The sequence below is a fragment of the Mastigoproctus giganteus genome, chromosome 9 (genome assembly GCF_048544385.1).
Source record: "Mastigoproctus giganteus isolate SK-2022 chromosome 9, ASM4854438v1, whole genome shotgun sequence".
In the NCBI taxonomy this organism is placed as follows: Eukaryota; Metazoa; Arthropoda; class Arachnida; order Uropygi; family Thelyphonidae; genus Mastigoproctus; species Mastigoproctus giganteus.
The window spans coordinates 178931525-178955601 of NC_143583.1; the positions used below are offsets into that span (position 1 = coordinate 178931525).

Here is a 24077-nt window from a genome sequence, read left to right on the forward strand (position 1 = left end):
AACAAGTTTGAGCTTCTGCAGACTGCTCAGGACCAAGATATCGACGAGGAATACTACAACTTTTTAAAAGTGATAAAGTCCAAGAAACCTATAGGGAAAAAGAAATCCAAAGAAGAAAAAATTAGTCAAGAAACACTTGTCATGATGAACCAAAGACGACAAATGAAGAGCAAGAAAAACACTGACAGGCAGAAAATTGAGTATACTGAGTTATGCAAAGCCATTAGAAAGAGACTCATAGAGGACATAAGAAGATTTAACACAAGAAAAGTAGAACAAACATTAAGGGAAAACAAAGGATTTAAATCAGCAGCCATGAGCAGTAATACAGAAAGACAGATGATACTGAAACTGAAGAATAGCGATGGTGTACTTATAAACAGCAGAGAAGGCATAATTCAAATAGCAGAAGACTACTATAGAGAATTATACTAGGAGCGAGGGAATGATGCCAGCAGTGGGGAAGATGGATTGCAAAGTAGCAACATATATGACATACCCGATATTCTTCCTGATGAGGTAGAACATGCATTGAAGAAAATGAAGAATCAGAAAGCCCCGGGGGAAGATGAAGTTACTGTAGAGTTGTTAAAATTGGGAGGAAGAGACATAACACAAAAACTGGCAAGGCTCTTCACAAAGTGCATTAGAAAAGATGTGACGCCTAAGCAGTGGAATAATGCAATCATAGTTTTTTTCTGCATAAGAAAGGAGATAAATCAGAAATTGGAAATTATAGACCAATCCCACATCTACAAGTTGTTCACAAGGGTCATTACTAACAGATTAGAAAGAATACTTGATGAGAATCAACCGAAAGAGCAAGCTGGTTTTAGGACAGGATTCTCAACTATGGATCACCTTCACGTAATATCACAGCTAATGGAGAAAGCAAATGAATAAAAAACACCATTATGCCTGGCATTTGTGGATTATGAAAAGGCATTTGACTCCTTACAGCATAAGGCAATGTTTCGGGCACTGGAAAGAAGGCATAGATACCCCATATATTATGATTTTGAAGAAAAATATATGAGAGTGCTACCTCCTTTATTAGACTAGACAAAGACAGTAGGAAATTTAAAATCGAGAAAGGAGTTCGACAAGGAGACACAATATCTCCGAAGCTGTTTACTGCTGTCCTTGAGGAAGCTTTCAGAAGATTAGACTGGTCGCAGAAAGGAGTCAATGTGAACGGAGAATACCTAAACCATTTACGATTTGCAGATGACATTGTGGTCATAAGCCACGATCCCAAAGAATTAGAGGAAATCTTAATCAGTTATGCACAGTTAGTAAGGATTTTGGACTAAAGATGAATATGGCTAAAATAAAAGTAATGATGAACAAGTATGCCACAGAAAGGGAAATAATGATTGAAGGAGCAGTAATTGAAAAGATGGAGTCATATACTTATCTGGGACAAGTTATTAGCTGTAATAATGATAAATGGCTGGAAGTCAAGAGAAGAATAAATTTTGGATGGATTGCATTCAGGAAATATAGTCACATACTGAAGAGCAATATCCCAGTTTGTCTGAAACGTAAAATAATGAACCAATGTATATATTTCGCATTCCCACCATGACTTATAGAAGTGAAACTTGGGCACTCACCAAAAGAATAGAAGAGACGCTGAGAACTACACAGTGAAGAATGGAACGAATTATATTGGAAATCAGACTGTTAGATAAGAAGAGAAACACATGAATTAGACAGCAAACTCAAGTAAAGGACATTCTTACCAAAACTAAAATTGTTTTCGGCAGGACACATAGCTCGAAGACATGATGACAGATGGACTAAGAAAATAACAGAATGGTACCCAAGAGGAGCTAGAAGAAAACCTGGAAGACAAAGGCGGAGAGGGATAGATGAAATTCGTGAGTTTTTGGGTAGTAAATGGATGGCCAGTGCTCAAAACAGAAGGAACTGGAAAGTTGCTGGAGAGGCCTTCATCCTGCAGTGGATGAAGGCCTCTGCAGGATGATGATGATCAATGATAAAAAAACTATCAACTTTGAAAATGTTTCTACACTCATAAAAAAATAATGTCTTGTGTTTTTACATTTTGTACTTTTAGAGAAGTCACGTCTCTTAAATCCCATCCCCCTCAACATCATAAAAATTTCAACCTAATTCAGTAAACTCTTAATAAACTGGCATCCTCGAGAGCTGGGATGCCAGATTTTGGAAGGTGCCGACTTTACAATTTTTCTGATTTTAGAGAGGTATACGGTATAACAAATATATAGTAGTTGAGTGGTTTTAAAGAGCATATTTCAATAACTGTCAAGCACGAACAACTGAATCTATTTATATCTCTAAACATAATGGTGGTTTTGTCTATTCATATGTATTTGGGTCCAGCAGAATTTCAACTGCGTGGCTAACACACAGTGGTCTTAATTCTCAACAAAAAAAAAAAAAAAAAATTTTTTTTTTTTTTGGTTTCTCCTAAAAGCTATCTCCTGAAAGTAGTGCAATCTTTTGCACTACTTTCAGGATTAAGCTATATGTATTACAACTTTGAAAACTGATTTCGCATACCATGCCGCCTCACATCAAACAACTTTATAACTGTTTTGTGTGTGTTCCCCACCAGCAACAGTCTCATATTTTAAACAAATGGCCGATTAACCTTTTGGATAGGCAATCTGTTTGACTTTTCAATGCGTTGCAAAGACAAGTTTGTTCTGCTGTGAGGAGGCCTGACGTAGCCGAGTGGTCAGGAGCGAGAGTGCATAGCACGCGTTCCTTGAGTGGACCGGGGTTCGAGCCCGTGACTACTAGATACGATAAATATTGTATTGACGATTTATTGCAAACTCTACTGACTTGGTTGTCGTGCCGGAGTATAAACAGAAAAAAGATGTATTTTCTGTTTTTATTATTATTAGCATATAGTGCAAGGAAGTCTGAGGCTTATGCTGCACTAGCCAAAAAAAAAGACAATTCTGAATTACCCTGAGAGAGAGAGAGAGAGAGAGAACAAGAAGTAGAAGGGAATCACCAAGGAAGAAAGAGAAGAATGATGATATCCAGCTCAGGCCCCAGGGTGTGCCAAGCCCATACTCACCAGAGGTTATATGCAGCGTGTTTTCCGATAGTCTTCTTAAATCCGAGTTTCAACTTTCTTTATTATTATTCTATATTATTATAAATACACACTTATAAATCATATCGGATATACCGTACATATATGATCCATAAGTGTGTTAAAGTAGAAACTTTGGTTATATATATCTTCTTCAATTCAAATATATTAAAGCTCATTACTATATACTGTTTATTGTCTTACTATCAGACAACTTAAAAACAATGTAAAAATAATAAACCAAGAAAAAATTTCGTTTACCAATATGTTTTTTTTTTAAAATATACCTATATATCAAAAGTATTTTTACCAATATTAATTTTTCAGGGTTCACCAGGTAACAGTAAAATACACAAAATTATTTTTCGATGCTTTCTATGTTCTATTATTTAATACTTGATTAGTAGAGTGAATTTAAACACATCGATCCTTACACGTAACTCCATGTTTTTCATTTTGCCGACCCACAAAGTAGAAACAAGTATGGATAATGTCCATTTTAAGTTCTAGTTTATTTATTCATTTTGATATTGCGGGTAAATTTTAAGGAATGGGCTTAACTAGATATTACGTTATTTTAATGCGTTTTTTAGATTTCTATTTGATAACAGCATCTTAGTTTTTGGTATAACACGATGCAGTTAGACCAATTGCTTGTTAGGTCACGTCTTGGTTTAATTTTCATCTCGTACCGGTTTGTGTTGTTCGTTCACTAGGTACAGTGGAGGAAAAGAGCCACTTGTTTCTGTACTAATGACGTGACTTGGGACATATAAATTCTGACATTCTGGGGTGTGCTGTATTCAGCTCTGTGGTTCTTAACGCACGCTTCTGTTTATTTATTAAGGCACTAAGCACGTATCTTTGAATGAGATATGAATCCACGATGCTTAAGGAGCAGATTTAACTTCCTGCTTGTTTCATCTTGAATTGATCTATAGTCCAGACGAGAGATTTTCATCACTCACATTTTGTGACGATAATGACTCCTTAATTTTAAATATGTTTTTTCATTCTCTCGGCGACATTGTTGAGAGAGAAACATCTTAGTAAGCAGAAACTAAACTTCTACGTGGCATTTCCTAATGGGCAACACATCAATAATAGTAACTTTGCCATTATTAAATATACCTTGGTTCCATTAGCGATTTTCTCTAAGAAAGTCGATAGTTCCAAGCCTTCAGCGACCAGCGCCCTACATACAGCTTTGTAGTGGACATCAGCTTGACCCGGACTGGCTAAGTGGGTTGCACATCTCTGGAAAAAAAAGAAAGAAGGAATTTACACTTTGAAAAGCAAAAATACTTCGTGTATTTCACTTTAAAATTGTCAAACAGTATTAATACAATAAATAATCTGACACCTTGAAGTCAATAACATGTTCATAGTAATTTCAAAAGTTTTGAAACTTTTTCTGAACTGTATATAAAATCATTATAGAATATTCTGCATGCTCTCATTATACAGAAATAAAAGGTTTGACTCTAATGCGAGATGTGATTAAAATAATAAGACTGCGCGCACAGCCACTACACAATAAGCGCCACAGCAGTTGACCTTAAACCTTTCCCTAGTTGCTTGTCAAATCACGTTTCAACACACATTTGCTTTGCAGTGAGGCAGGTTTTCATTACCTTCTGTTTTTGCAGTTTGCTTACAAACAACACAAACAAAATGAAAAACAAAAGAATCGAACAACGAATCAATCTCAGTTTTTTTAACTAAAGAAGACACCAACTGAACGTTGTGCTATTACGTCAAGTTTATGGGGAAAATACTATGTCAAGAGCTCGCGTGTTTGAATGGCATAAAAGATTTTAGAAGGAAGAGAGAATGTGGAAGACAATAAACGACCCTCCGCTACACATAAACACTGATGAGAATGTGGACCGCGTAAAGACATTGATTAGAAGTGGTCGTCATTTAACCATTAGAATAGTTGCATCGGAATCGGTATGGATAAAGAAACAGACAAATTTTAACTGAAAATTTAGGTATAAGAAAAGTGTGTGCCCAATTGGTGCCACAATTTCTGAATGAAGATCAAAGAATGAGAAGATTCCAAGTTGGTGAAGATGTTTAAAAAAAAACTGAACATCCAGACTCTCAATACTGTAATTACTTTCAACGGAATTTGGCTGTTCCAGTACGACCCAGAAACTAAAAGAGTCAATGCAATGGAAGACAAAACAATCCGCCAGACTGCGTAAAAAATTTTAAGGAAGAGACCTGAATTGTGGAAGGATGGGTGGATACACCGTCAAGACAATGATCCAGCGCACAATGCGCCCTCTTGTTCGCCAGTTTCTGGCCAAGAAAAAAAAAAAAAAAAAATCTGTCTTTGAACATGCAACCATGCTCCTTGTGACTTTTTTTTCTCTTTCCTAAACTGAAAAGTGTGTGTACTCAAACGCTGCCCTAGGTAGAAATATATTTAAAAGTGTGTTTGGGGTCAAACGGCACCAGGGGTTTCCCCCATCTCCGCGTAGTATACATTGTGGGTGTGAAACAGAACAGTCAATGCCAGAGGTTTAAAAGTGTATGGATTTTGTATATGTGTAGTGTCGTATACCGTTGTTTATCTGGTCATTTAGCCGTTGGATCCCACCGTTGCCCACACTTGGCTCCGCGAAGGCAGACCAGGTACACCAGTATTTTAAATGGTACTCTGGCAGGCCCTGCTACCTAATTTCCTGAGATTTCAATGGCTAGGGCCTATGTGGGGGGGGAAAGGGAGAATTAAGCTAGAATGGGTCGTGAGCGATTTGAATTTGGATATTTCTAATTTCCACTGTGTGGGACGTACGCTTGTGTGAAGGTAAAGTGGGGAAGAGAGACTGAAAGCTGGGGAAAAAAGTCAGAAATATGAGGACAATATAGAAGCCATCCCCAGGAGTGGCCTGTGCGGCAGCCCATGCACCACGGGGAGGAGGAAGAGAGGCGGCGGCGAGAAAAGGAAACGTAGATGCCATCTCCTCCCCCCCCCCGCCAGGGAAAAGGAGTGAAAGTGAGCCAGACAAGGGCACCCGGCTCAGATCGCCAAGAGGCGTATAGCGAGTTTCAAAAGTCATCATGGGATGGTGTCCCATCCAGAATCATGGATAGTCTTTTGTGGGATGATGTCCCATCCAGGATTTTAGGACAGCAGTTTTTTGGTTGATGTCCCGTCCACGATTTATGTCCCATCCAGGGTTGATGTGAAGTCTTTCATGGGATGGTGTCCCGTCCAGGATTTGTCGATAGTCATTCATGGGATGATGTCTTCTCCAGGATTTATGTACATGCATGGGGTTGACTCCTGCCCATGGTGTAAGTCCGTGGAGTTGTTTCTGTTGAGGTGTGTGATCGGGGACCATTTGTAGGCAGGGAGAGGCTTGCTGTTCGCTGGTGGTTTGCCAGAGTCCAGTGAGTGATGCAGGATGCACAATTGATTGGTTATTGTTGCAGTTGTGGCTGTGTCCGTCTTCTTGTGAAGAGGTCCTGAGCAAACTGGGTAAATGCTTTGTAGATGTTCTCTTCGATTAGGACGAGATGTTCCTGGTCTTGCAGTGAAAAGTGGATGTGCGTAATAAGTCGGCAGCGAAGATCTTCGTATAGACAGTAGTCATACATTAAGTGTCCCCACGTTTCACGCTGGCCACAGTAGCACAGAGGGGGTGTCGGTGAGTCCGAAGCCTTGTAGTTTATCCCATCCAGTAAGCAGATAGGAAGTAAGAAGTCCCGGGGAGAGCCAAGGAGGATAGTTTGGAGTAAACCACTTGTATGTTGGGTATAAATTTCTTGGTAATTTCTCCTTTAGTTGATGTCTGGCAGCGAGTCTGCCAGGCCTGCTGGAGATATGTGGAGAGGCGTTTCTTTTCAATTTTAGAGACATTTGCAGGATCTGTCGTGAAATCGAGGCAGGTGACACTTCTGCCCTTTGAAAGTTGGAGCATCCCACGGCGGATGATCTTCAGATCTAGGAGAAGGGCCCCCTGTCAGGGCTTGGAGTGCGTGGGTGCTGACAGCTCTCGAAATGGTGAGAAGTATATATCGCTGTGTAGTTTCCAATTTCTTTTGTTTACCACAGTGGTGGCATTGCGAAACCATACACCAACAGCATACGAAATAGCCGGCAAAAAGACTGCTTTGTAGAAAAACCCGAGGGTCCTCCTGCACAAGCCCCAGTCTTTGCGGGAGACTCTCGCAAACAGTGCAGAGTAACTCCTGATTTTCCTCTGGATATGGGTCAGGTGCAATGTATATGACAGGTTTTTATCCAGCACAACGCCGGGATGTTTTAATTCCGTGGTCAGCTTTATGGTAGTTCCTTGAATCTGGATTTGGGGAAGTTTCCTTATATCCAGGGTCCCTTTTAGCAGCATTGAGCTTATTTTGGTCCGTGATATACGGAGATTATTGTTAACAGTCCAGTCCTGTAGGATGTCTATTGCACGGTTAGCTGAGATTTCCAATTTGGCCCTTGTGTATTTGAACACTTGTGATACTTTTATTAAATATTATTATAATAAAAATTTTGAATTTCGGCGCCTCTATACTCTGCTTATCAGCCTTATCGCCGGCCCTGTGTGTACTTAAGGGAACCATTTTCAGTCCATTGCGACATTCAGAAAAATACAACTGAAGTGTTAAAAAGTATTACAGAAGGTGACTTTCAGAAATGTTTCTGTGCTTGGAAGAAACGTAAGTAATAGCGTGTGTGCAAGCCTAAGGCAATTATTTTGAAGGGGATAACCTGTAAGGTGCAAAATATTTAATTATATTTATTTTATTGCAACAGCCTCATCAATTAATAGTCACACCTTTTAGAGTAATATATATAGTAGCTTCATGACACTATTACAAGACTATCCTCTCAAGATGTGTTCAAGGGGATCGGGCAAAATCATTAAACAACAGTTTTAATGATTTTGCCACTCACTCGAATCTCATCGGAAATGGAGGAAATCCCAAAGACCTCTTTAACCGGGGCGCAGTTAACCGATATCAAGCAGAGGAAGTAGCAATAATTGGTCCATATAATTGGAAAATGGACAGCATATGGCAGAATCGACAAAGTAGCTTTGCAAAACTTTGACGCATCTATCAAAGTCATTTTCAGATTTTTCTCTTTTCATCCTTGAAGTCCTGGAATGGACTTTTTCATTTATTCGTCATTTTCCTGAAGAATAATGTAACGATTTCTGAGAATGGGTCTCTGAAATCGTTGTATTATTCGCCAAAAGGGCTCTAATTTTGTATAGATACCAGACAGAGAGAAAAAGATCTCTGTCTGGTGTCTATACAGAAAGAGGCTTAAAGCGCCTGGTTTCTGCATTTTGAATATGGACCTTTTCTGAACCATCCTCATAGACCTCGTAGCCGAGTGGCCAGGAGTCAGAGTGAAAACTACACGTGTTTTGAGTGATTGTGGTTCAAGCGCAAAGCCACGGTCACTCAAAGCGCGTGACTGCTTGTAAACTCCTCTGACCGTGTGGTCGTTCCAGAGTATAATACGAAAACTTATTTTATTTATCTATAGTAGGCATATATGCAATGAAAAAAGAAAATGTAATATGAGTGGAAGGCAATTTTAAGTTGAATGTCATATTCATCTAGATGGATTAATGAATTAACAAAACACTCGTTTGGGGAGAACTGTACCAAATGGATTCATGGGCAATATTCAGGGCCAGTACAAGGGTACCCGGCGCCCCTAGGCAAAGAAAAATTCATGCGCTCCTTATCAATACGTACTTACATATTCACATGCATAGCCAAACATAACATAGCCAAATATAAATAAATTTGATATAAAAAAAAAATTATCGATTTTTTAAAAAATTAATCAAACAGTATTTAAATTGCACAAAAAAGGAAAAACGTTTTTTCAATAATTTTCATTAACTCGTATTTTAAACATCAATAATTCATTAACGTACTTAATAATACATTTACAGTTAAAGTTAAATACATATTGCAATTTAATATTTATTATGAGAAATTAATTTTTCGTGCTTTTGCTCTTGCGAATGTTTGAAATAATATATCGACGTCCAGATTAGCTGCAATTTCGTGTTCAATTGATATTATTGCCAGACCAGTCAGTCTTTCTTGAGCCATGGTCGATCGAGTTTATGCTTTTATCAATTTCAATTTTGAAAAACTCCTTTCTGAACTGGCTACTGATACTGGCAATGTTGCGAATATGCGCAACGCGATAAATAAATTTGGAACACTGTTTTCTAATTTACGTTGACATATATATGAGAGGACATCAATTGCCGAAGTGTTTCGGAAATTCGTCTTGCTATTACTTGCAATTCGTTACTTAAATCTGTTCCATCGATATCTCGAGAATTATTGTGCGTAAGGTATCTTTCTAAAATTAAACATTTTTAAAGCACCTCTTCAGAAGAAATTTTTTGCAATTCGTATATATTTATAAGAACACCAAAATTTTCATTTAATACAGACATGTGTTTGAATTTATCATCCACAGCTGCAATAGCGATGTCAATGACTTAAAAATAAAAATCAATCTTAAATTTTTGTTTAAAATCGCTAATAGGTTGATCCTCTTGCTCGTACATAAATTGCTTCTTATTTCTAAGTTGAACTGTTTTTTGTTCTTCTTCAAAGTTAGGCGGTACACCTAAAATCTCAGCAACTTTTATCGCTTCAACCAACAATTTTTCAAACTCATCATCATTTCGAATCCTCATTAAGAATTTTTTTTTGTGTCATTTATACAATTCATGGCACCACTCATATCGGTGCTTTTATTCTGAAGTTGTTTACTTGTCACATTTATTTCAAAAAGTATATTATACCATATAATTAAAGATGCAATAAATTTAAATTTCGTAAATTTTTAAGAAGTCCATTTGCTTCTACTTTCATAGTATTGCCATTTAACCCCGATAAACGATCATCTTGAGATATCTCTTCCAATGCATCGCAAACACCGGACAAATTATATCTCAAAGGTTTCAGTGACTCAATTCAACTTTCCCATCGTGTGTCACAGACTGGTTTAAGAGTAAAATTAGTTATGTGCTTTTTCAAGTATTCCCATCAACGAGTCGAGCCGGAAAAATATACAAACAAACGATGTATTGTATCGAAAAATACAGTGGCATCTAAACTATTAGCAGTACAATTCACTACTAAATTCAGTGAATGTGAACTGGTACATATGTTGCTCTTGGATTTATATTTAAAATTCGTCGTTGCACACCTTTTATATCTCCGTTCATATTGCTGGCGTTGTATCCTTGACTTCGTAGATTCTGGATAGGTAAAGATAAATTCTCTAAAAAACGTATTATTTCATTTGCCATACTTTCTCCAGTAGTACTTTGTATGTCTACAAATCCCAAAAATTTTTTTGGGATTTGTAAGATTATTTCTGATGCTGTAAAGAAAAATTTTTTCTTTACAGCATCAGAAATAATCTTTATTATTTCATTTTGCACATCTTTTCCGAGATAATACACATATGTTTCTTAATCTTTTATTTTTCTCAAATATTCATTCAAAATCGGGTCAAATTTCGCTAAGAATTCAACGAATTTCAAAAAAATTTCCATTTTCATGAGCAAATAATGTTTCATTTGTTCCTCGAAAAGACAAATTCTGTACAGCCAATGTTTGAACTAATGTAAACAGTCGTTCTAGAACTTGCAACCGATGTTTTTCTTCTTTTTTTTTTAATAACTCTTTAAGTTCTGTTCATCAATGGTTGTATGTTTTTTTTAATTCTTATCTCCAGTTCTTTCCATTTATGATAATTTTCGACATGCCTTTGGGTTTTCTCATGAGCATTTATAATTACGAAATATTTTTCCAGATTAAATAACAAGCAACAAAAGCAAAACGCAGAATCTGTGGTTTCGAATACATTAACCACGAAGGTTGTAATGTCTCGCCGATAACTTTCGAGTATAGTGTTGTTGTTGAAAAATCTTCGACTGTTGTTATCTTTTGGAAAGTCGAAATTATAAATTTGTTTTGGTCCATGTTCAACTAACAGTTGACATAATTTATCAACATTTAAAATCTTTAATTTACTCCAAGTTGCTGGATCATCATAACTTAAATTTTGAAAATTGATTTCTTCAGTACCAACAAGCCGAACATTCAGCTTCGGAATCGACCTCGACAATATTCGAAACAGTTGATGAAGATTTAACCTCTTCAGTTGTTGTTTCTTAATACAATATCTTGTCTCCTCAAGATATTGTATTGAGAGTTTCAACATTTTCTTTTTGATGATCTTCTTGACATAAGTATTTTAAGAAAGCACCTTCTTGTTTTTTCAAAACATTGTCTTTTTCAGCTTTTCGTTTTCTATATTGGTAACCAGATGGTTTTTTGTTCATTTTGAAGGTCTGTAAAAATATTTTTTGAGATATAATTATTGTAAAATAATAGAGAATCAACAAAAATAAAAAAAAAATTAAACAGATGCGAGATTATTTTATATAACTGAATACACTATCAGCTGGCAGCGACCCAGTATGTATTATTTTGTTTTTATAATTATTTTTATATTAAAATATTTAAGTTAAGTTTATATTAATGTAATAATAATTAAGATGTGTAGTTGACTAAAAAAAGTGTAGTTGACTAATCAAAAGACGTAAAAAAAGAGCGGTATGTGCACCACGGTTTTACTCTCTTTATCTAAGCCGTGAACAGATCAAACCGCATGATGGTAAGTCCATTCTATATGTCGATGGTCCTCCGATACAACGTATTCTACGTTAAAAAAAAAAAAATCAGTACTGAACCTGAACTTTTATAGATACTTACCGATTCTGAAAACCCGAAATAACTCGGATAACTTTTTCAAAATGTCTTCCATCATTGCATGTAGGAGATGATGAAAGACATTTTGAAAAATTTTATCGATGTAAAAAAAAAACAAAAAAAAACCGGAAAGGTGATGAAAAAAATTGACTTATTTTTTAATGAATTTTGAAATATATATATATATTTTTTCTTTTTTGGCTCACCCTCTAGCAATAATTTTATTATGAAAACTTTCACGATAAAAGACAATCCTTCGTAGATGGAATTTGTCTCTCTTATTATGAGGCTATTGCTTTGATTTTCCCTAGATCTACAAATAAACTGCACTTCCGAAGAAAATAAGTATAATGCCAATATTTATTTTGTAATGTGCAACTACCACCACGCAGAGGCCTTATAGAAGATATGTCCCCTCTCGTCAATGAGTAACTCAGTTTTACACTAATTTGAGCCCTCCGTGACAGTAAGTCAGCTCCTTGTATTTCGTTTGGAGAAGTCTAGGTTCGAATCCCATGGAAACCTAGATAAATTCGCAAAGGCTTCTTTGAGACTAATTATCCGAAGTCAGGCGGAGTAAGAAGGTTCTCTTTCCAATGAGTTATTCTTGGTTTTTCAGTTCGCAAACCATGCTCGTTGTTGAGTTTCAGGCGTATCAGCGACCTAGACCATATTGTGACATGTGCAATTATATCTGTAGAAGTGTGTGTTTACGGGCCAATATGCATGTTGTGCGGCTGAAAGACACGGAATAACTCACAGAAAAAAATCCTATTCCCGCTGCCTGATAACTGCAGCCACAATTGAAGATGCCTCTAGAAATTCCTTCACTCTATCACAGTACTTAAATCCAGATCTCGCCAAATGAGTCACAAGTAGCGAAACCACCTGGGCCGGCTCTAGGCTTTGGCACAAAGGCACCGGCCTAGGGGCGCAATGGCTTTGGGGCGCCAACATCGTAAAAAAAAGTAATAGTATTAAAGATGACCAGAGAGTGGAAGCGTTGGTGGTACGAGCAGTGTCCCCCAAAAGCCGTACTGCAAGGAGCGTCATTTTTAGCATTTTTTTGTTTTTGGTTTGCCTACTTGATTTTTCTTACCAGGCGCCGTATTGCATGGGTCTCCGTTTTGATCAAAATTTTTATTTTTGGGGCGCCTATTTTACTTTTCGCATCAAACCCGCGAAAATTCTCCAATTCATTTGTGTTCAGCAATTAACGTCTTCCTTACCAAACCTATTCATTGCTATCCGCATTTTCCTAACGTTGCCTGTCGCTGTGGCTAGCTCGGAAAGGAGTTAAAACTCATTTGAGAACTGAGTCGGGAAAGATTAGACAGTTTAACAATATTATCGATTGAACGACATATTTTAAAAGAACTTGATATGGAAGAATTGATCACAAATTTTGCGACAGTAAAAGCTAAAAAAAAAGTTAAAAAATTGTTTTGTGCTACGATTTTCAATAATTATTCTTATACTTATAGACACAGCTTATATACTTTAAGATTTTTTTTGCTTTGTTTTTGCAAAATTATTATATGTATTATTGTTTATACGCCTATTTTATAAGTATAATTTTAATTCTAAAAATTTTAATACAAAAAAAATTCAAGAATTTTTTTGTTTAGTTTTCGAATAATTTATTGTTGTTATATACCCTTTGTAAATAAAAGTTTGTAAATTAAATTTTATGTAAGATTTTTTAAATATGTTCTATTACGACATGCCCCTTTTGTAAAATTTATAAAGCTTTAAAATTAAAAAAAAAAAAAGATCAGGCGCTGAAACCAAACTGGCCTAGGGGCACATACCCTCGAGTCGACCCTGGAAATCACTATAGTCAAGAAGAACCACACGCACCATGCAAATTTACCCGTAAACATACCAAAAAACTAGCTTTAAAACCAAAGCAGTTGATATGTCCGGGAAATAACCAAACCAATCAAAGCAAGCAAACTGATTTGGTCGGAGGTGCTGGGTTTTCCGCTGCAAGCTATTCTCTTCCCTCTCCCTTCCTGATCCCAAGAGGCAAACTGGCCTTGAAAGGCACGGAAAGCAATAGGGAAACCAGCGCATATAGCCTGTATAAAATCCCCAGGATTACGGACTTGCTTTCCAAAGGAATACTCGCCATCAATCTTAGTCCGATTACAGAAGTCCAAAGGTAATTTCAGAAACCGTGCCATATTTGCTTTGTGACTGGAAGTGTTTTTAACTATTAATTTTTTAGGAAGACTATTTTCGCTCATACTTTGTTCTGTACTAAGTGCAAAACATATTTCTTGAATCATCTTTGAAGGGACATTTTATTTTACTAATTGCCTCGTTTCACATTCTATATATTTTTTTTCATTCTTTATTTAATAGTGATAAAAGAATGGGGCGGAAGAATATGGAAGCAACCTTCTTAAAAGTCTCAGGGGAAAAGCATATTCATTTGCTTTCTTTGGCCAGTTTTATAATTATTATTTTTTCTCTTTAACAGGCATGATTTGCGAAACCTGAAAATATTTCCATTGAAACATTTCTGAGAAAAGAATTTGCAATTACATAAAAGGTGAGCCCTCAAATAATTACTATACTTCTCATAGGTGTTTCTGCTTTTCTTGGATTTTAGCTAGGAATAAACCAAAGTTAATATTTCTTGCCCAAATACTGTACTTTGTAAAAGGCGTGTTCTTGTTTATACGCCGGCACGACCACCAGGTCAGTGGAGTTTACATAAATCGTCAATACAAACTTTAATCGTATTTAGCAATCACAGGCTTGAACCCCAGTCCACTCAAAGAGCGCGTGCTACTGCACTCTCACCCCTGACCACTCGGCTACGTCAGGCCTTTTTAAAGGAACAGAGCATTTTGTCAGGCGTGTGATTCGAACCCAAGCCCACATATGTGGACCAGAAATCACAACGACATTCGATGGAAGGCATAACCCTTAAGTTTGGGCGCCTTAGACATACTAATGGGTTAGTTAGAATTAGTTGAGGCATGTGATGCAAGAAAGCAAGCTTATAGAGCATCAGCCAAAAAAAACCCTTTCCCATCCGGTCACTCCAAATGTTTGTCTAGCTCTGCCTTAAATTTATTTAAGCTATCAACTTCCACAACAGATGGAAGTCTATTTCCGCAATCAACTACCCGCTTACTAAAGGCAAACTTCCGCACATCTATTCTGCAACTGTCTTTCCTCAATTTGAATCTATGCCCCCTCAGGTTCTTAATCTGAGCAAGCGGAAGCATCCCATCAGCACCGATGCCTGCTCAAACCATTCAAGGCTTTATACACCTCAATCAGATCACCTCGCAGGTGCATAGTCTCCAGATGCTGCAACTTACAGAATTTAAACCTCTCCTGGTAAGAGAACCCCTTTGTTCCTCTCACCATTCTTGTTGCCCTTCTGTGTATTCGTTCTAGTAACTGTACATCCTTTCTAAAATGAGGCTTCCAGACCTGTATACTCAAGGTGTAGCCTGACCATTGCTTTAGGCCGTCCGGCCATCCTGACAGAACTTCTCCCCCTTCGCTAATGAAAACGGAGAAAGAGCCCATTCTCGGGATTACGCAACGATATCCTGGGACGCCGGTGCATGGCGAGTTTTTGGGACCCCACATTCGGTGAAGACCTTAAACCTAGCCATGCACCTTGTTTTCGCGATCCTGGCTTTAATGCCACTAGTCATGAATCGATGTCAAGTAACCACAGTATTCACGAAGATCACTATCATTTCCTACACCAAAATATTTATGATTTGGTACAGTATTACTGGAACTTCACCACTTTGCTACTGCGCATTGTTAAATGACAGTATATATTCTATAAGGTATCAAGCTATCCGATAGATGGCACCACATGCGGGGCAGCTAATCCAGCTAAACGAATGTTACATAACTACTGAAATACGGATCATCAGGCCAAAGTAGTAGCAGTTAATAAATATTCCAATGAAGAAAAAAAAAAAAAAAATACATAAATCTTAAAAGTTGAGATACTTATGACGTGCATAAGTATCTCAACATGTGCTATCCTCAACATGATCACAGTATGTCCGAAACAGTAATTATATCATAAATATTAATTTTTATCTGAGACAAAAAAAAAAAAAAATAACAATATACATTTTCGTCCAACATATCAATATTGTTCAAACAAAATGAAATAAATCTAAATATAAATTAAAATATTTTACAGAACAAAAAAAAAGATTTAGAAATCTGATGACAAATATAAACCGAATTTTATCGCTATCGCACATAGTATCATTCAATATCGGTCAGTGAGCATTACTAATCTTCATACAAACAAAAACATACCCCAGTATAAAAATAAACATAATTACCTGTAGTAATGGAAAAATGTTTTTTTTTCGTGAGCTTCAGAAGATATGCGGCGAAGGACATACTTTTAAATGCCGTGCGGGCAACATGTTGCCCGCGAGACATTTATATAGAACAGGTCTTCTTATCTATGATTCATGAAAGGCACATTATGTACTGTAGGTATGCTAAGCACTTTATATACATAGTGTAGGTATAAGTTAAAACCGAATGCAAGAGGAATACACATACACATTGTGGTTAATTAGGGATGTTTTAATGGCAGCAGAAATATACCATCTAAATTTAATCACGACGAACATAGACCCACGAGACAGTAAAAAGAATATTCTAGATAAAATGCTGGAGAAAAGTTGCTTGTATTTTTTTTTTTTTTTTTGAACTAGCCAGAAATGTTGAGGTGTCAAGGAAAGAGACAGACTGATTAAAAATATATCTTGAAGAACAGCTACATCAAACATTTCCAAATAACGTTTTTCCTCTTCGTGATTAGATTGAGAATTTACTAAAAAGTCTTGGAAATGCCACATATGACCTCGCTCTCAATGCCCGTTTGTGTATTCAAAGCACACTTCTAGTGACTTGAGTAGTGGCTCACAAAGATAATTGCAAAAAAGTCCAATGGAAACACTGAGTCGTGTTTGCAACCGCAAATAGACAACTATACTCGTGGATTTTCGACTGCCTATTAGACCAGTACTACACGGGCAATAAGAACCAACCTACGATACACGCAAGCATCCAACATCTCTGGATTTAATCACTGAATCTCTCGCTTTGGTCCCAATTTCCACAAAGAACTATACGCACAATAAACTCGAATAAGAATAAAAAATAGACTATATACCCGTATAGTTTAACTTATAAAGAATACTTTCTTTCTATCCTAATGATTTTAGGATTCCATTTTGTGTTCGCTTGCCAGGTTTTTAAAATAGAATATTTAATTTAATATCTTATGTGGGTTCGATGTCGTGGATGTCACTCGCCATCTTGATCAAACAAAAAATTGGGAATCTGAATCGCACTATTTTTATTATATGAGGACAGTATTTGTTTCTTTTGGATAGACCTAAAGAAATGCAAGTTTATTTTTAGCTCTCGATCAATGTTATATGATTTATCGATATTAAATAAAGAAAAAAATTACTGATGACCACAGATGAATTCAATGAAGTTCGGAAAAAAAAAATACTCAAAAATAAAAAAAAGGGAAAAAAGAAAAATAGAAGAAAAAAATTAAAAAAAAGAAAAATACTGCAAAGAAACCCAAGCAAATTCGCATTACGCGATCCTTCGGCTATAAACAAGAAAATAAGATCGCATGAAGTGAAGCAAGAATCTCTCTCTGGAGAACTCGTTAAAACAATCAGCAACCAAATGAACTCATTCGGGACCAACGCGGGTTACGATAGAGCCATCAAGGGACCAATTCCCAGAGATTTATATTCGTATCCCTGATTATTGCGTAAATACATCTATAGGAAATGATCTATTCTCGGCCCACATTCACGCCTTGTTAACTGTTGCTATGACAACGAGGTTTTGCGCGAGAGCAAATTTATGAAGGAAAGTAACGCAGCTTTTCAGCCAGGTGTTTCGGATGAACAGTCCCTTAATGACGAGCGAGGGACGATAGCATCCCTTTTGGAATGACCTGAAAACAGTTATCAGAGAGCTTGGCCAGTCGGGCGTTATGACGCGGCCTACGTAATATACGAGTTTTCCATCATCATCCCGAGATAATAAGCGAAACCATCACCAAAGTCTGTGATATAGAGTTAACAGCTTGCTGATTAGGGAGGGAGGGAGGGGCGATATTTACAGGAAAATCAATAGACGGAGCTGGAAGTAAAGATGAAATGGAAAAGATGGGGCAGAAAGAAAAATAAACGAAAAAGTGGGCGAATGGAGTGGAAAAAAAACTCATGAAGAAGATAAAATGGAGACTGTTAGCTTAAATGTGAAACGAGAGAGAAAAAGCAAGGAGCTGGAACGGCAGGTGGGTGTGTCGGATACTTCGCAAACAGATGCAGACAGTCTCTGGGGTGGATCGCTCTTTCACCGTTATGGGCGTCGGGAGTCACCGTGTGTGAAGCCAACGATTATGTTGGTGAGAAAGGGAGGTCGGAGAAGTAGGCCGAAAGTTCTACGCCATCTGTCATATAAATGGGCTTTCAGTGTATCAGTAAGAGTGAAAGTTTGAAGGGTGAGGGCAAACTCTATATACAGGTGAAAGGTTTTGGAGCACTGGGAAAGTGACGTGGGAGAGAGGAGGGAATCAGCGGGAGGTGGAGAAGTGGGGGGAGTATGAATCACTTAGGATCCGCCTGTTGAGTTTGGTGTTAGTCATCAGTGTGGGCGAAAGATATCCGAGTCTCTATGTCAGTGATCACCTCGTGAACATCAGGGAGCATGATATTTACAAACATCTCGTTAGTGCCCGGTCAAAAACCTCATCACCACACTAATCAGAACCTCTTCTCTGCAAAGGTTAACGATGTAATGGTGGAACAATCATAGGGCGAAAGCACGTACTTTTATTCCACAGATAGCGCTACTCACCGTCACACTAAAAATTAAAACATTCTTCATAATGTGGTCTTCCTATACATAAAAACTCAAATGTGTAGGAATAACCAGTTGAGGACTATAATGGACTATATTTTCAGGCCCTTAGTTTTTCGAGAAAAAAAAAATTTGCTATACTTATTCACAATGAACTCTGGTCTGGTAAAGTTGACAAGCCATCTGAGCTGGCACAAGTTTTTCTTCTTGGCGCCTTTATACTTTGATTCGCATACTGCATGTCTGTTTTCTGTCGGTAACAAATTACTCAATTTCGAGTATACAAAGGAAAAGCAAACTCAATGTTTCGAATATCAATGGAAAGTATATTGAACTTTTGTATATCTTGTTTGTCTCATGGAAAATCAGAAGCTTGTGCTTTACTTTACAGCATATGACATTTTAATTCGGGTTCACATCCATATTTTAGACAAAAGACAAAGCCCTTACCATTGATCTCTTTAGACTATGATGCTGAGTTTGAAATACAAAGTTCTAAACTTCGTTTTATAATTGGGAGCTAGTTTTATTGCGTTCTTAGTTCGATTTATTGTTCTGAGTTGCCTATTTCGCCATACCGTTATTTTGTAAAAAAAAAAAAAAATTCCATCCTTTGTTCGCTGTATTTCTTTCTAACCGCATATTTCTCAGCATCTATTTTTAATAAGTCAAAAATGAAAACATAGCCCTTGTGCATTCCATGTTCTTGCTCTTCATTTCTCTTGGGAGGTATTTTTCTGTTGTATTCTTTACGGATCTGTTTAGCATTTTCGGGCCCATGGCTCCAGCTTCAGGTTGACGCATGTATGTTGAGTAAATTGGACCATTATTATTTATTCGAGTAGAGTTACATCACCCTCTAGGCAACATCCAAATGCTAACAGGAGTACAGTATTCGGAATTTCAAAGTGAAACTTTCTCTTGAAGGTGCACATTTAGAAATTTTACTCATTTATTGGGAGATAATTGATAAAAATTATTTCGCGGGGAGAGAATTCATTATTAGGGCAAGCACAGTTCTTTCAAGGTCCCGCAAACTGAAAAAAATGGAAATGAGAAGTCTTTTCCAAATATTTATATTTCCCTGATCCTCATCTTCCTCTGCGTACGCCTCTAGTGTCATCATCTTTTCTCCATAATATTGGAATAACTCAGAAGCTAAATAAAACAAACAAAAAAGATATGAAATTAAATAAAATAAAGGCCAGTTAATGTGGTCAGAGAGCATATAAGACGAAATTTCTCTGTGCGTCTCCACGGACTGTTAACTAGGTTCACAGTTGTTGGTTCGTCTAATACTTGATTTTCGAAAAATGTGCCGCAGACAGAATGGAATGTAGACTATGCACTGATGAGTTGTCAAGCCAGTAATTCGGTGTAATATGGCTGTCATTCTATTACACCAACGTTACAGCCCTTTCACACGACCAACTTCCATACACCGAACTCCACATGTAATGGGAAACAATGGTGCCACTGGTTGTGGCCTGTCTGAAAGGGCCCATTGTTTCCTATACATCTCAGGTGGAGGTAGGCCGTGTGAAAGGGCTGTTAGGATACGAATATTCTAATATGCGTCATAAACAACTTGTTAATTGTGTAAGACATCAATGAAAAGATAAATTTCCATTGATAAGTGGATGTATTTATTATAGCTTCAACTCCAATAACAAATACAATATTGCTAAGTGTTCTCATGAGTGCTAAAATGGGGATCGAATCAAAGGTTTTGGCTAGATCGATGTAAATTACATCCATCTATTTATTGGCATTTAGGCTTTTTTAAGTTCGGTATCAAGCGTTAAAAGTTGGCAGTAGTAGACCTTCCAGGGAACAAACCATGGCGGCATTCATGGAAGGCATTTTTAAATGCTGTTGATTGTGAACAAAGAGCTCAATAATCTTGGCCAAAGCATTTAATTAATGAATGGGTCGGTAATCTCCGGAATGTTACGGTTTCTTTTTTTGAAGAGAGCAGTAATATATGTTTCTCTAAGTAGACTGGGGATGGTTCCTTCGTCGGGAAGGAAAGGGGTGGAAATAGGTTCGCGAATTGGTTTTCCACTGAAGGGGAAAGAAATCGAATGTAGTTTAGTTGTAATGAGGCGACATCAAAGCATCATATTAAGATGACATCCGAACCCGAGAGAGATCAACAGCATAATGTACAAGTTGTCTTCTATTAAAAAATTAGAAAAAAATTTTAAATTAGAGCACCATTAAAGAAGGTTCTGTAATTACCGACTACTACTTGCTGGGTTTGAAAGAAGCCAGTTAAAATAACTTCATTCTCGTACTAAATAAAAATACTTACGGAATTTACCTCAACTGTTTTTCGTCGTGCTACCTGAGGTGAATGAATGAATGAGAAAATCAATTTGGATTCCACAAATACTTCTGTAAATTGATCGATCGAAAACTGTCGTCTCAAGAAAAATGTCCAAATTTTCTAAATACAAATTCGAAATGCAGTAGTTCGATGCAGAGGTCACATGGAGAGTAGATGGCAGCACTGGTTTTTGAGACATATAAAAGTGGACATCGCGCTCAGGAGCAGACAGTTTGAAGTAGAACGGGACGAAGAAAAGACCTAAACCTCTTTAAAAGATATATTATAACAGAATGTCGCATTGCAGAGATGTCCAATCGTTAACAGAGCAAGTGGGTCAACCCAAGTCAACCGTTGGAAACTGCGCGCGGAAGGAAAAGAAAGATGGCAACACCGCACTACCACTCATTCATTCAAAGCCTGGTGGGAAATCATTAACGACGCCTAGAGCTTGTCAGTAGCTGAAACGTGCTGTAACAAGAACTCACGAAGGAGAGCCATCATTAACTACATCGCTCAAAAGAACGAAATATTTCAACGTTACGAAGAACAAAATTCTGCCCATGTGCAATATACTCCCTTATCGTGATGAATTCTGTCTAATTCACTGTCTCGAAGGAATCAGGATCAGAAAGAATAGTGTAAAAAATAAAAACAATGGCTACGTACAAAACTATCTGTGTATGTGTGCGCGAGCGAGAGAGATTCTAGTGCTGCTATTTCCTTAAGAATTTTACCCTTGGTAGTGAAATTCCCCCTCCTCCCAGGAGGGAATTCACTTTTCTTCTGTATTAGAAAGAAAGCAATAAAAAAAATTCAAAATTTATTTCAAAAAAGAAAAAAAACTCATAAAAGAATAATAATGTTATAATAATATCGCATTAAAAAACAAGTGCATGAGAAATGCTCACCTCCATCACCATCTGTAGAGTCATCCCTTTCCGGATCTTCTCTACGGTGTCGATTATCTCATCCTCGCCCGAGTCTCTGACAATCCCTTCGTCGTCCGCAGTCTGAGAACCTGCCTCATCGCCCGAGCCTGTGTCTTTGTCTTCATCATCCGTCTCTTCGGAGGTCATCTGATCAATAAGGAGTTCAAGTGGGGACGAGAGTGTCCTTTCTTCGTTCTCGCACAGACCATAGTCCAGAGCACGGAAGATGGCCAAGCCAAGTGATTCCACAAGCTGTTAAAAACAGAGTATAACAATAGCACTGTATGACAAGCCATTTTTACAGGGATCATGAACAGTGGTGAGGCTGAAAATCGAGTCCCCCCCCCCCCAACACCTTATGGGACTCGAAAAGAAAAGTATCTTTAAATGGGGTCTACTATACTTTACATTTCAGTATACAGTTACACGAGATGTTTTGTTTACTATGGCATTTATATTCATCCCCTCCTTAGGGTAGATATGGGACCTTCTGCTACTTAATCGATCGTGAATTGAAGATGCATTTGTGTACTTATAATGTGGAAAGTAATAATGTGTTGGAATTGCGTTCAACGGCTACCATTTCTCAGTAATATGACACCCCGTATTGTGAAGCAAATCATCGCAAGTTGCCTCAGTCTTACACTAAAAATCAACAGCACATTCCCCCACTGTCTCGATTATTTACTTTAATACGTGCCATTGCCTGTAGGTATGACATAAAAATAAAGCGCAAGATACTTAAGAAAGTGCTGTAGGATAATAATTAATTCGGTAATTATTATAATTAATTAAATAAACAGCATCAAAAGAGGGACACCGGTTTTGACTTCTGAAGTAACAGTAGATCATAGGTTCTCAAAGTGTAAGGGGATATTTCAGGGTAATAAATGATTTACAACAACAAAAAAGTGCAAAAAGTACCAACTTTTATGAGCAAACCAAGAAAATTTCGTTTCAGCGCATCCGCCACATGGCCCATTCATTCCTCCAACCAGCAAATTGTAGCAAACATAATATCAAAAGTATCTCAGCTACAATGCGCGGTATATGGATAGCCTATGTGATATGTATGAAAAAATTAAATTGTTGGATTTCTATTTGTCGAATTTTAATGAAATTTGGGAAGACTCGACAAATCTTTTTATGAGGTCCAAATATAAAATCCATTCACTAGAAGCAACGATGGTGAAGACAACAGACGCATAACACATTTATGCAATTACACCTACAAAATATAAAAAAAACCGAAAGGACAACTCTAAACCACTAAATACGTATTCTCCTGTTTCAGATGATTATAAATTAAATTGAAACAGATTTCTCTCTCTCTCTCTCTCTCATTTAGTAAAATAAACACAATTTCAAATAACGTTCTTCAAGGGATTTATTTTTTATTGAAGAAGCAATAGGGCGAGCATTAAGCCAGAAAGATATCCAGTTTTGCGCGGTCTACAAGCTATAAGGCATCCAAGTTCAGTACACTACTGCCGAATATTTTCAAAAGGAAACTGTCAAGGCCAGCTGATCTACACAAAATGGACCAGCCACGATGGACGTGCCAAGGCATGAGCGAACAGTGCGTCATCCCAGGAGCACTTCTGCTTGTTGTTGTCGTAGGGTTTTAGGAGCATCAGCTAATGAGGCCATATTGCTCTGTCTGTAAATTGCGTGTGTTCTGAGGTCGATTTTCTGTTTGCTGGATGAAAAACCCGAGTTTCCGAAAGAAAAAATCATGCTACCCTCGCCTGAGACCGACTGACTCAGCCACGTTGTGAAAAAGGTCCATAATAATCCCTCACGTCATCGACAGAAATCGAACTCAAGTCTTTTCCACACAGTAATGGGACGACGGCGGCACAAAAATTAAATTTTAAGTTGTAGGGGACGCAGAAAGAACTGTTTCCCCGATCACCGAATGAGCTAGGGACGGCTCTGCAGAACTTTATATAAAGAAGGTCAGGGTTTGCCTTTCAGAATTCTAAAATAAAAATAAAATCGAGTAGGTCGCCTTCCAAAT

At 37.4% G+C, this 24077-nt stretch overlaps 1 protein-coding gene across 1 annotated transcript in view; it reads right to left on the minus strand.

Moving 5' to 3' along the window:
- The window catches only part of LOC150080911 (protein spire homolog 2-like), a 220854-nt gene that overhangs the window by 110633 nt on the left and 86144 nt on the right, over positions 1–24077 (minus strand). Inside the window, exons 3-4 of the mRNA XM_090382155.1 lie at positions 22037–22309; positions 4229–4354 (exon numbers count right to left, since the gene is read on the minus strand). Coding sequence (XP_090238281.1) covers positions 4229–4354; positions 22037–22309 — 399 coding nt within the window. The remainder of the gene's footprint in view (positions 1–4228; positions 4355–22036; positions 22310–24077) is intronic.